This window comes from Lissotriton vulgaris, unplaced genomic scaffold (genome assembly GCF_964263255.1).
Source record: "Lissotriton vulgaris unplaced genomic scaffold, aLisVul1.2 SCAFFOLD_5614, whole genome shotgun sequence".
Taxonomy (NCBI): domain Eukaryota; kingdom Metazoa; phylum Chordata; class Amphibia; order Caudata; family Salamandridae; genus Lissotriton; species Lissotriton vulgaris.
This window is the reverse complement of record NW_028243085.1, coordinates 31,873-46,700: the sequence shown is the minus strand read 5'-3', so window position 1 is coordinate 46,700 and position 14,828 is coordinate 31,873. Positions and strand designations below refer to the sequence as shown.

General features: G+C 45.1%; 1 protein-coding gene across 1 annotated transcript in view; it reads right to left on the bottom strand.

Moving 5' to 3' along the window:
* LOC147668706 (lymphoid-specific helicase-like) overlaps positions 1-12,345 on the bottom strand; it is a gene marked incomplete at its 3' end in the record, with an annotated part of 82,801 nt that extends 70,456 nt beyond the window's left edge. Inside the window, exon 1 of the mRNA XM_086948493.1 lies at positions 12,071-12,345. Within this exon, the coding sequence (XP_086804619.1) occupies positions 12,071-12,101 (31 nt within the window). The remainder of the gene's footprint in view (positions 1-12,070) is intronic.
* Between the last annotated feature and the right edge of the window lie 2,483 nt (positions 12,346-14,828).

The following is a 14,828-nucleotide window of genomic DNA, read 5'->3' as shown; positions in this document are numbered from 1 at the left end:
ATTCGACCCATTTCTTAGGCTTTGCGATGGATCAGCCTCAGAGTCGTACACAGACATCGATGAAATGGTGAGCTTCTCCTCAGTCTCTATAAGATTCTTTCACTTGGAGACATCTGGAGTTGTTCTGAGCCGTCACCTGGCTGCTTTGGTGTTGGGCCACTTCAGGTATCGACCAGCTCAGTAAGCACAACTCCTGTGCTTACTCTTGGGTCTCCTCTCCCGGTACTGAGATCATAGAGCTCCTCTTAGAGACTCTGGTAAGTACAATGACAGTATACTTCTTTCTTACTTATTCTGTCTGGCAGCATTTTTTCCTGCATCAGTACGTAACCATCTTTTGCAGTACCGCTTCATATAATGTACAACAAAGTCCATCCCAGGAGAATTCCCCTTCACGTATCTGTTTATTACTTTAAAAACAATATCAGAGTAATAAACTGTTTGTCTCGGGGGCTTGAAGAATTACTCACCACAGACGCTGCTCAGGGGGCTCACGCTTGCCATCTGTTTCCCCTGCCGCCGGAGAGAGTCCCGGCCACCGAGAGGGGACGAGCCTTGCCCTGCGGGACTACACCTCCCAGCATTCCCTGCCTGACCGGGGCGCCGCCTCCTCACGCCTGCTGCTTCCGCCCGGAGGCGCCTAAACATCAGCAGCACCTCCGGGGGAGCGGGACGCGCGCGGGATGCGCCGGGCTGAGCCCGGGCAGAGGGCGGGCTATCTGTGGCCATCCGGGGCCAGAGGAGGCCAGGCCAGGCCAGGCCACCCCCCTTGGTTGCAGGATGGGGAAGCGCAAACTAAATCCTAGACAAAGGGAAGGTAAGAAGGCCAAGGTGCCCCGCAAATCGGAGACTATTATTTCTTATTTAACTTCCGCTGTGGGGGCCTTAAACAATCAAATTGCCACCGCAGAGAAGGAATCGGGACTTGATCTACTTACTGATGCAGTGCCCACTCCGAATGTTGAGTCAATTCCAAGTACTGCACCCCCCATCCCTCTAGAACCAGACATTATTGTAGTTAACCCGCTTCAAGGTGCCCAGAACACCACGACTCCTACAAACACTTCCCAGAGAGCTAGCTCGAGGGTGACAAGTACACACGTACACGATGAAAGCCCAAAAATGTCAAGTAAAGGTACCAAAAGGAAGAAACCCCTGAACCGGGCCAAGGGGGTGTGGCTACTACATCTAATTCAGGCCTTCCCACAAACATTTTGGAAATGGAGGATCTAATTGAATCTCATCTAGAGCCTGTATTAGTGAATATTGGCAAGGACATTGTGGACTCCTTGAATCTTTGTGTCGCAAATATCGTTAAGAAATGCGAAAACAGACAAATTCTTGAAGGAACTAAGGACTCATCTTTCAGGTCCCAATGATGGTAGTGCCATATGTGTAAACCAAACTAGGGCACCTAGTCTTGATATTGTTACGGAGTCCCCCTCGGGTGAGGATATGCAGACTAACTCTGGTTGTTTAAGACATCAAGAAAAGAGGACGGTCTCTACCCCGGGGGATCAACGACATCCCCAACTCGTTGTGGTTACACAAATAAGGTCCCCAGCCAAAGTTCACACTCCTGATTTCCGTACCTCTAAATTACCCACATTACATCTCCCGCCACAAGCTGCGCCCTTAGTGGTAATTCTGTCTGGTATTCCATCTCTAAAAAATGATGTCGTGGAAAACGAGAATGAACTTCTGGACAGAACTAAAAGGTGGTGCTCACAGTTTAGCAGTGGGAGTATTGACATTGCCTCGAGTATTATTACGGCTAGAAGGGTTGAGTGGGTGGGGAAACGGAAAAAACCATTCCAGGAGATTGTGTAGTTGTTAATTTCAATAGAGCAAATATTGTGGATACTTTGTCATGGGATGGCTCAGAGCTTGATGGCCAGGGCATTAGGCCACTTCCTCTGGGTTACTTCAATCCTCCACCGCCCTTCCTACAACCCATTGCACGTTGGCCCATAGTTCCCCCGACTCATTGTTCTACCCTGAATGTTAACAACACTAAATGTCATTCGTACCAATCTCAACAGGCCTCCCTGAGGGCAATAAAAACAGCCACGACCAACAAGATAGGTGCAGGATCCAACTTAGAACTCACACTAACAAATAGATTTTCTGCCTTATCGAGTCAGGACATAAATGATTGACAACTACCCACTGAAAATGTTAACACAACTAATATTGTCCAGAATAACCAACTACATCCCCACCCGTCATATAAAATAATTAGCTGGAATGTGGCTGGGTTGAATAAGAAAGTAAATGATGATAGATGGTTACATTTTGTGACACAACATGAGATTATCGCTCTACAATAGACCTGGGACACAAGTGACCTTTTCTTCTTAGATGGTTATTGTAGTTTTCAAGTTAAGGCTACTCCTGGCCTGGGAGGGAGACCGAAAGGTGGTCTATGTATCCTAACCTCACTTAGACTCCCGGGGACATTTACCAATTTGGAGATTCCTTCAGCTAATTTACAAGGAATAGTATGGAGTCGTCCTAACCATCCAAAGATTCTAATTTTGAATTTTTATAATGCGCCAGAGAAAGATACACATAACATACACCTGTACACACTGGCTTCTTTTTTAGAACACCCTAAGTCAACACAAAATACTATATTCGATACAATCCTAATGGGAGATTTTAACATACACCCCTGCGCCTGGGACTGTCTGGCTAAACACCACATAGGCCCTCCTGGCTCAATCTCCACTCACTTCGAACACTCCCCTCAAGGAGAGTTGTTGGAAGAACTCCTTGCAAACATGAACTTATTTGAAGTTGAGGGAAGTGGAGGGGAGGAAAGGGCTCCAACCTTTATAGGTAGAGAGGCAGAGACTGATTGATTACATTTTTGTCTCCCCTGACATAATTCAGATGTGTTCCTCTAGTGAGGTCGTAACCTCGGCCTTCAGCGACCATAACCCACTGATTCTGTCCTTACACAAGGGGGAGGACGCAGACAAGCAGAGGGTAAACGAGGAATGTAACTCTGATAAACTCATCCCCAAAGACCAGGGTAGGACGCTAAATTGGGCCAAGGTGGTCCCAGACACTTTTATGCAGGAGTTAGAGCACAAAGTAAAAGAGGACATGGTAATATGCTTAGATAATTTGGCGGGTGGGAAAAAGGTCATAAATTCTTTCACTACTATCTGCGCTCAAGTCAGACTTGATCTAAAGTGTAACAAGAAGAGGGATGAACAAGACCAACCAAGGTGGTTTGATGAGACGTGTTCAAAAGCCCATAAAGAACTCATGTATGCATTAAAACAAAAACCTAGAAATCGGGAGCTGGTGGCTGTACTTAGAAAAAATTACAAACTTGCCACGGCCAAACGTAAAAAATGCATAAAAAATGAGGCATGGGAAAACCTCATGTCAACTGATGTACTTAAGATAGTTCTAAATTCTGGGCTGTAATCAACCACCCTTATTTTTCTGGTACAAACAACTCAGTGATGGACTCTGTGATCCCCGATGAAATATGGGTCGCCCACTTCAGCAAAATATATAACAGTGCGGAGGATTATACTTCAACGGTGGACCCCACAGAAAATGTAGTAGCCCCCCTTTAGCGCTTTAAGGAAGTGAAGGTACAAAGGGCTATAGTAGAGATGACGAAAAATAAGGCCCCGGGTCCTGACGGTGTGCCCGCAGACCTTTATAGGACCCCCTTGGAGTTTTGGGCCAAGACCCTTACAAACGTCTTTAACTCCACAATTACTTCAGGGTTCCCTTCATCTTGGGCCACATCATCTATAATACCAGTTTTTTAAAAAGGCTCAAGAACTGACCCTGCCTGTTATAGGCCGACCTCTCTGATTGACTCTGCCTTCAAAATCTTGGGCAGAGTCATTCTGATGAGACTTGATGAACCCCTGGAAGAGAGAAGGGTCCTTTCTGAATTACAATATGGGTTCAGGGCCAAAAGGGGCACTCTCGACCAATGCCTTAACCTCCACATGCTAATTAGTAAATATACCTTGGCCAAGGAGGGTTTGTTATATATGGCCTTTATGGACTTATCATCTGCCTTTGATTTGGTTAATCGCACCAAGCTCTGGGCGATTTTAATTAACATAGGGATTGACCCGCCTTTGGTAAACTATCTAGCGGCCCTGCATCAAGATCTGCGCGCCACTATTAGAACCAATCGTGAGGGTGGAACCACTAGCTTTTTTAGATCAAAACAAGGAGTAAGGCAGGGGTGCATTTTGGGACCCCTCCTTTTCACTTTATATATAAATTCCCTCGAATCCTCCTTGAAGGGGTCTACACCTGACGTCCCACATGTGGGGGAGTACATGGTGCCGGTACTCCTCTACGCGGATGATGCAGTACTGCTTGCCCGCACTGGGGTAGGGCTCCAGAGACTGTTGGACGATTTTGGGGTTTTTATGTCCTCCCTGGATCTGCAGATAAACAACAAAAAAAACATCGCACGTCATGGTTGCAGGGAAACGTCCAAAAAATGTAAAAATAAGAAAGTTCTCATGCAATGGTGAAGAAATCTCTAGGGTCTCGGTTTTTACTTACTTGGGCGTCTTATTTGACGAAAGGAGCACTTGGAGGCCACAGTTAAATGCCAAAGGCCTAGCTGTCACCAGATCTACCTCTGCTCTACTGAGCTTTGCGAAACGATTGGGATCACGCCCAGTAGAAGCACTGCTGACAGTTTATAAGTCAAAAAGCCTCTCAATAGCAAGGTATGGAGCTTCCCTATGGGGTTATCTACAAGATAAACTCCAGGTGGTAGAAAATAAGTTCCTTAGATCCCTACTAGTGGTCCCCCAATCAACCCCTGTACTTTCAGTCCATACAGAGCTGTGCCTTGGTTATATTAGTGACCAATTACAGCTGGCGCCTCTAACCTGCTGGGCCAAGACCTGGCTGAATCCTGAAATTAGTTTAAAATCATCCCATCCTCAAAGACTGTATGGAACTGGAAAAGGTCAAAAAAATCCCATGGTTGGCTTACATTAAAAACACCTCTTGTAAACTGGGGAGGCCAGAATTATACTTTGACCCAAGCACCATCAAGAAGGGTGACGTTCTGTGGATTAAGAACAATTTTCTGGGACGGGTGGAGATGGAACGGGAGGAAGTAGAGGTCCAAAAACCGGGAGTTAGAGCTAATTACATACTTCAGACTACCCCGAAACTGGAACCCTACTAGAGTATTGTGACCCGGCCCTTCCATCGTAACCTCCTTGTGAGATTTAGACTCATTATCCAGTATTCCTTGGGGAATTATCCAGTATGGGGTAAATCAGATCCATCTTCCCCCTGTAGCTGTGATAATTTCTCCGAACAGACACTGATGCACTTTATTATGTTTTGTGGCCATTATGAGGAATGTAGGAAACCGTTTTTATTACCTATTCTGAGAGAAGCAGGGTTTACTCAAGTCCGTCCCGCTCTCCGCTACCTACAGCTCCTGAGTAGCATCAGAGTAATATTTGGGGTTGCAAGTTTTTTGGTTGCAGCTATACGTATTAAGTCCAAACAACTGAAGCTAAATGTTCTTTGATATATGTAAATAATTGTTACCCATTAGTTCTACTGATGAAATCTTCTATCCTATGTAAATATATGAAATTTTTCTCATAAATGCTCCTTTTAAATGTAAATTGTTTTTATTCATGAATTGTTTTAACACATGATTTGTCGTTTTTATACATGTGATGGAATTGCTTTTATGATTTTAATTAATCGAATAAAGCTTGCTTGGACTTGGCATGACTATACAAGAAGAATACAAGGACAGATTTAGAGCTTGATAATACCCAATAAACATCAAAATCAGTGGAATGAGCCCAAAAAATTGAGCACAATTGTTAAATATAACAAAGAACACAGTCAACCAAAAACTCACATTAAAGTCTAAATTTTCAACAATGAGTTTCACAGGAAAATTAGAAACGCATTTGGAAAGGACAAGTTTATTCTAACACACTTAAATATGAAACCATTAACAGCATATACTATATGAAGTGTCCTTGCAGTCTTATTTGTTGATAAAACAGAATAAAAATATAAGGCAAATCACAGAACACAATAGTATTATTTACAACTGGGACAGGAAATCTAACGTTGCCACCCATTGGCAAGAACAAAAACTTAACATTTTGTAGCTCTCCTTTCAGATGTTTGAGTGGTTCTTTTCTCATTGAAATTTCACAACAAAAGACAGCTTTAGCAAGAAATAGTACGGATAAAATGACTTAATACTCTACAGCTTATGGGACTAAATCACAGGGTGATGTCATGTTGACCTGCGAGTGAAATATATATACAAACTTTTTTTCGTGTGGATTATTTAAATTACTGCTGTCTTAGGTTATCCGGTAGACAAGCATATAGAATAATATCTACCACAAATGTTGGCTTGTCCCTACACTCTATGTTTATACCTGTAACTTTAGCACATTTAGAGCAATTTAGGAATACTAGGACAACAGCAAAACAGATCCTTCAAGGTGGCTGTGATTTAGGCATATAGTACAGTTGTCTATCATGTGACAAACAGTGGCGTATCTTCAGTAAATAGCTAGCAAATATAGAATGAAAAACCGAAAGGTACATTATGTATTTATAGTTACATGGAGAACACATTTAGGCTTTGAAAAAAATGACTCGTAATTTCAAGTGACATTTTATCAGGTAGAGCTATTTTTAGCATTTACTCTACCTTTCCGACGAGTGGGAAGAAACAGGTGTTCTGTTCATTCAGAAAGTAAATGAGCAATAAAGAGACCTTTAAATCTTGTTTTTGCTTGACACATATGCTGTCTGTTCAAGGACAGAGGTCAAATGTCAGTTTGTCTTTTTATCAATTGATGCTCATCTGTACCTGGAAAATGATTTTTTTACTTTTCTCTCTTATTACAGTTATTGCCTTTTGTCAAGCGAGTTATCCCATAATAGTTTAAAACAAAAGGCTGAACATGTCAGTTTTTTTTCTAACATGACATTTAAACAGCTTGTAAATGAAAAACACAATTTTAAATTATATCAGTAATCATGAAATTAATTTGGTTATTCAAATAAAGTTTACATAGGAGCAAAACATCACTTCACTTGGTGATGTGCAAATAAGAAATATTTGCAGAAATTCTATTTCAGATATTGTACACTGTATAGTTTTAAAACCTAAAACCGCGTGTGCATTTCAACATAAAATCTGCTGCTTGCAAATGACAGTGCACTGCTACTTTATGCTTTAGTTATGTATTTATTAAAAGTGACCGTGTTTAAACACGAGTTCAGAAACATTCCGCCCCTGCACTGTGGACAATGCGGTTAATGACCAGAGGCAAGTCAGTAGTCATGTGAATCCTATATGTGGCTAGATTTGTATTATATATGGAGCAAAAGTTTAGTCTTAAAACTAAACAAGAGGTTCTGTACAGCAGACATTACAAACTCACGTATTTGAAGAAGATCTCATGTGATAAAGAAGAAAACGTTGTCTCAGTGAATTAAAATACTTGCCCAGGATCACACAATTTGAAACCACGTTATGGGTCAAGAGCATTATAATTAGGTTGAGTAGATTATTCCAGTCACTAGACCTGAAGATCTAGTAACATTTTTTAGCTATTTCGAGGCCTGACATTTTTATATTTTTTTCAGATAGTTTAGTTTACATCATAGAGGAGATACTAACCCTTTACGAGATGGCAGTGATTTTAGCATTGAGAAATTAACAAATATTAACAGGTGAGAAAAGCAGTCCATGTTTTCTTGCATTGCCTAAAACACTTTGCTTTTCCAGGCTTTTAAACTGACCTCTAGGGATGGGTGAGTTTAGGTATTGTGTACATAGTCATAACAGAGCTCTGAAGCGGAGGAAGGTAAAGAGTTTCTCACAGTGGCTGTCACTGCATCCTAGAGGTGTTGATGCTATGTGCTCATCCAATCCTTAAACCTCTAAGCATACTGCACTGAGCAATGGTCACTTACAATATTTCTCCTCTGAGCATAGCGTTTACTGGTGAATTAGGATCTGTTGATTACTTGTGCATTGCGTGTACTTTCGCTACTGCCCCAATCCAGTTTCGCTTTTGGCCTGAAGCCAGCCATTTTGTTGTTGTTTTCCCTCCCTGACCGGACCTCCTCCTATGCTACCGCCTCCCAGCTGCTCCTCCCTCACCCCTCCCACTATCCCCATATGACCGATGCCTTCACACGCAGCGGTCGCGCGCCACAGGTAAGCCAGTCTACGCCTGTCCGCGCCAAGCGCCAGACCCCCTGGCCCCCACAAACCGCACCCCTCCAGCATAACGTATGACGCCGCCACCCTCCTTGCCCTAAACTCCGGACGCACACCTCAATGCTACAAAGCTGCCCCGGGACGTACCCACGGTCCCTTCGCTTGCCACTCCTGCAAATTTACCAGCATCAAGACCCATACCACATCCTCTAACCCCAAACACAGCTCCGACTCTAACCACCTGAAGTGCATCCTGCTGAACACCCGCTTGGTCCACAGACACGCCACCGAACTCTGGGATCTACTCGACACTACATCACCGGACGTCGCCTTCCTTACTGAAACATGGATGAACGCATCATCAACACCCGACATCGCCATAGCCATCCCGGACAATTACAAGATCATCCGAAAAGACCGCACCGTCCAAACAGGAGGAGGCACCGCCATCGTCCATAAGAACACCATCAAAATCACGACCAGCTCCGACGATAACCTTACAACCACCGAACACCTGCACTTCCAGATCCACACCGACCCTAGGACAGCACTCAGAGGCACCCTCATCCACAGGCCTCCAGGAACCCGTAAACAATTCAGCGAAGACATCACTGACTTAATCAGTCCACATGCCCTCGCCTCCGAGAACTACATTCTATTAGGAGACCTCAACTTCCACCTGGAAAAGAAAAAACGACAGCAACACCACCACCCTTCTTGACAACCTGGCCAATCTCGGCTTTAAACAACTTGTTGACACCCCCACCCATGTAGCCGGACATACGCTCGACCCAATCTTCACCTCCAGAAAACACATCTCCATCGATCGCACCACAGCTCTCCACTGGACGGACCACAGTTGTGTTCACTTCAGCTACAAAACCACATCGGCCCACAACCCCCCACAACCTATCCCCCGAAGAAAATGGAACTCCTCACATCGCTCAACCAAAACCCACCCGCCCTCTCATCGGACCCAAACCAAGCTGCCATCAAATTCAAACAATGGATCACTCACAGCGCTGACGAATTAGCACCCTTGAAAAACCATCACACCAAACAAGACAGCAAAAAGGCCCCCTGGTTCAACGATGACCTTAAGAAATCCAAAAAGCTATGCCGTACTCGAGAAAACATGGAGAAAAAACCCGACCACCGACAACATGTCCACCTTCAAGGCAGCCACCCGCAAACACCACCAGCTGATTCGATCCACCAAGAAATTAGCATTCAAGAATCGACTCGACAACAACGCCCATAACAGCAAGGAACTATTCAACATTGTTAAAGAATTCACCAACCCCACCGCAGCCTCAAACATCACCACTCCCTCCCAAGACCTCTGCGATTCGTTATCCTCCTTCTACAACAAAATTGCAGACATACATAACAGCTTCGAAAACCGTTCCAACGAACAATCCTCTCCACCCCCCTCAGAACCTAAACCGCCCTCTAACAACCTCAGCGCCTGGAACCCAATCACCACTGAAGACACCATCCGCCTAATGAATTCCATCCACTCTAGCTCGCCAACCGACCCATGTCCCCACCACATCTTCAACAAAGCAGACTCCATCATCGCACCTCATCTCTGTGATGTCATCAACTGCTCCTTCATCTCTGCTTCCTTCCCAGAAAGCTGGAAACATGCCGAAGTGAGCGCCCTCCTAAAGAAACCCACAGCAGACCCCTCTGAACTTAAAAACTACCGCCCCATATCCCTCCTCCCATTCCCGGCCACAGTTATTGAGAGAGCCGTCAATAGCCAACTCGCCGCCTTCCTCGAATCCAACAACTCCCTCGACCCCTCACAGTCCGGCTTTCGAGCCAAACACAGCACCGAAACCGCCCTCATCGCAGCAACAGACGACATCCGAACACTACTGGACAATGGAGAAACAGTGGCCCTCATTCTACTCGACCTCTCCGCCGCCTTCGACACTGTCTGTCACAGCACACTCATACAACGCCTCAGCAACATCGGCATAAAAGGAAAAGCCTTGGACTGGATCATCTCGTTCCTAGCTGGGAGAACTCAGAGAGTCCGACTTCCCCCATTCAAATCAGCGGCCACCAAAGTCGTTTGCGGTGTACCACAAGGATCATCACTCAGTCCCACCCTCTTCAACGTTTACATGAGTCCACTCGCATCCATCGCGCATCACAACCTTAACATCATCTCCTACGCTGACACCCAGCTGATCCTTTCCCTCACCAAAGACCCCAGCACCGCCAAAACCAATCTTCACGAAGGCATGAAAGAAGTAGCCGTATGGATGAAAAACAGCTGCCTTAAACTTAACTCAGACAAAACGGAAGTGCTCATCCCCCTCTGCCTGGGATGACTCATGGTGGCCTTCGGATCTGGGCCCAGCACCCATACCCACAGACCACGCACGTAACCTTGGCTTCATCCTAGACTCCTCACTCTCGATGACCAAACAAGTCAACGCTGTCTCATCCTCCTGCTTCAACATACTTCGTATGCTCAAAAAAATCTTCCATTGGATCCCCGCCGAGACAAGAAAGACTGTCACCCACGCACTGGTTACGAGTCGACTAGACTACGGAAACACCCTCTACGCCGGAATTACAGAAAAAACTCCAACGCATCCAAAACGCATCAGCGAGACTCATTTTGGACATCCCACGCCAAGATCACATTACCGGCCACCTGAAAGACCTCCACTGGCTTCCCGTCAACAAGAGAATAACGTTCCGTCTCCTCACCCACAAGGCCTTCTACAAACTAGGGCCCGAAGGCCTCAACACTCGACTATCCTTCTACACACCCACCCGCCAACTAAGATCCTCCAATCAAGGCTTCGCCACAGTTCCGTGTATCCAAAGATCCACCATGGGAGGTAGATCCTTCTCCTACTTGGCGGCCAAGACCTGGAACTCACTACCCACTCACCTCCGCCTTACACAGAACCACATCTCCTTCAGAAAAGAACTTAAAACCTGGCTATTCGATAAATAATGAACCCCCTCCCCAAGCGCCTTGAGACCCTCTGGGTGAGTAGTGCGCTATATAAATTCTTGAACTTTAACTATAGACTGCTACCCGTCCCACAGAACTTTACAATGTTTAAATAGCAGTATTGTGTGTGCATGGCTTTAAAAAGCTCAATTCTAGTTTTTCATAACAAAATGATTGTTTTTATTCATTTATAAGACACTGCCAACAAGCACTAGAAAAGCCAAAAAGTCTGTATTGTTTCAGGTATATGTTCTTTGGTCTGTGTGATCTGACAAGATGCAATAACAAATACTGGCCTTCTGGCAAGCTTTTTTCTTTTTTTAATGCAAGTTCTTTAAACCACGCCCTTAACCATAGCCCACGTTTCTTGGACCCTTGGTTACGTTTTTAAAACACGCCCACTTCTCTTTCCTCTACCTTCGTCAACCATCTTAGAAACAAAGCATTAATACATTAATGGCGAAAATACAGTTCGTTCGATATATATATAAAAAAATTGTAATCGATCATCTAAGAAACATTCACTTCTGAAGATTAGAATATAAATTGCTAAATAAACCGAGACAGTACACGCAATGAGCAACCCTTCACAATGTCTAAAAGCACAGTCACCAAGGTAAGTGTCATTCGAACGTAATTAGCAGGCACGGACGGAAATGCAAAGCAAGCGCCGTAGGGCCCCCAAGTATCACCTCTACCCCCAGGCTAGTCGTGGCTACCCGTGCTTCTACAAAACACGTGTCACCGACTCAACTTCGAATGCATACCAAATACACGCCTCACACTCCGACCACATATTAAGGCTGAAGGATGAGAAGAGGTGTGCGCACTTGGCTACTACAATGCCTCACCTGCGGGGGCGTGCAGCTGCTCCACCGGCATGGTGGTACGCGAATAACAGATGTAACAGTATCACTGAAAGGAAAAGCGTAACAGGTACTCCTGACAACCAAAGTTCAGGCTAATACAGTCAGGGCTGCACGTCAGCTACCACCACGTTATTCCAAATTCCAGAGTTGCCGTCTCTTATAAAGTCTTGATTTAGCTGCCGCAACCCACTCCCTAATCCTCAAGTGAGGGAGTTTTTCCGCGAGATTGCTCAGAACTGGCGCGAATTTTTTTGCTCAATCACGTGAGACATAACCAATGCCTCAGCATGTTATCCACCGACATAGAAAGAGGCCTGTACTTCACAGCCTCTCGCAGTAAGGCGGCCATCTTTGAGCGGGATGCTCTCCTTTTGTTTAGGTCAACGTTTTGACCTTTGACATGTACAGTTTTGTAGAAAATGTTTCACTTTAGGAATCATTAATTTGCAAATAAAAGTGGCAGTACAGAAATACTGACGGATCACCGGCACCGACTTTGATGCTTCACCAGTAAAGGTTGAAACCCATTCTATACATTTTATGTTGTATTTATTTATTTAGTGCAGTTTTATAAAGCGCGGACAATACCCGAAGGTGTCAGAGCGCTGTACATTAGAGCCAGTTACATTACAAGAGAACAGTGGAAACACAATAAAACACTACAAACTAAAAATGAAGGTTACAAAAACACAAAATCCAACAAAGCACGCATGAGAAAGGAATGTACAGGGAAAAAAAAATTACGAGTGAACTTCCAAGAGGGGCCTGCATGACAGGATTAGTTCTGAAAGTGTCTTTGAAAGAGGAGCGATTTGAGATCAGCTTTGAAGATCCGGGTAGAGGAGGTGGCACGGAGCAATGGGGAAGTGAGGTCCAGATTCTCACTGAATTGCCTGAGAAGGATTGTGCCATCGATCTTTCCCTTTTGAAGACGGGGGACTCAAGCAGAAGCTTTTCCTCATTGCGCGAGGGTCGCGACTCTCCGGGCAAGTTCAGTTTGTTTTCCAGGTAACGAGGGGAGGACGTGTGCAAGGCTTTATGCGTGATGCAGGCAGATTTGTTGATAGATCTTGCCTCGATCGGACGCCATCGAAGAGAGGACAGGACAGGACACTTCATCTCCCCTGGCCTAACAAATAACAAGCATTTGCAATGCAATAGTTTCAGCAATTTGCAAGAGTTTGAGCTATTAGCATTGTAAATTACAATGCCTTTTATTAGTGTTTTAAAAACCAAAACATAAATAAAAGGCATTGGGCCATATGTAGGTACGTCTTTTGCAATTGCAAACACTGCGATTCGCAGAATCCAGGGTGTTTGCAATCGCAAAAGACAGTGTTACGATGCTGATCCCAAAAATGAGAATCGCAAATTTAGCGATTATCAATTTTGCGTGGCAAGGATTCTGCGATTAAAAATGCAAATTCGCATGGTGCGTATCAGTATTTGCAAAAATCGCAGATACTGTCTACGCAATTTAAAATGTAGCAAAAAATCGCAATTTGCGATATAACGAAAATCGCAATTGTGCACTTCTCAAATACCACCAACTCTAAACAGGTGGTAACCAGGTGCAACCTATTTAAACAGGCCCATAATGCCACTGGGGCTTTCTACAATGGCTGGCCTGTATGTGATATCCAGGAGGCTGCGTATCCGAGAGGCTGCACAGAGAAGGAGACGCCAGGAAAGGATCTCCAGAGCACGCATTACCCTTTTCCAGCGGACCCCGAAGGACATTCATGTGCACTACAGGCTGCACCCAGACAGTATCCTGGACTTGCTAGAGGAGCTGACACCCATACGTGAACACCCCACACACAGGGCACACACCATTGCCACCCACATACAGGTTTTGTGCTCACTGCACCTCCTAGCATCAGGGATTTTCCAGGGGGTAATAGCCGCAGCAGGAGGGGTCTCACAGAGTGCACTTTCGCGCTTTTTCCATGCTTTCCTAGATGCTATGGTTCAAGGATGCATCACCACATAAAATTCCCAAACACACAGCAGGCACTAGACGAGACCAAGCTAGATTTTTACCAAATAGCCCAAATTCCCCACGTGATTGACTGCGTAGACGGGACCCATGTCGCACTGTCACCCCATCACAGAATAAGTATGTTTTTAGAAACAGAAAATCCTATCATTCCCTGAACATCCAGGTAGTGTGCAATGCTAAACATGTCATCACAGATATTGTTGCAAAATTCCCAGGAAGCACACACGGTTCCTTCATTTTTCGCCACTGTGGTTTACATCGCAGACTCACAAATGGCGAGCTTGGAGAGGGCTACCTGCTAGGTAATTGCATGGCAAAAAGGAAAGGTATGAACTGGCAGGACAGTACTTAACATCCACCTACTTTCGCCCTGCAGGTGATAGTGCGTATGCTGTGCGTGACTACATCCTCACACCGTAGCTCAATCCAGCCACAGCAGCAGAGCAGAGGTACAACAGTACCCTTAGAGCCACAAGATGCACCATTGAGAGGACCCTGGGAATCCTTAAAAGCTGTTTCCTGTGCCTCCATAAGAGTGAGGTGCCCTACAGTACAGCCCTGGGACCTGTTGCAAAATCGTGGTGGCCTGCGCAATTCTACAAAACATTGCTACCAAGAAGGGCACCCTAGTGGATCTGACAGATGCAGACACATCAGATGAGGAGGATCCAGCTCCACAATGCAGATGTGCAGGTGGTGCAGGGGCGGTTGCCGGATGCCTAAGGCGTGATGACATCA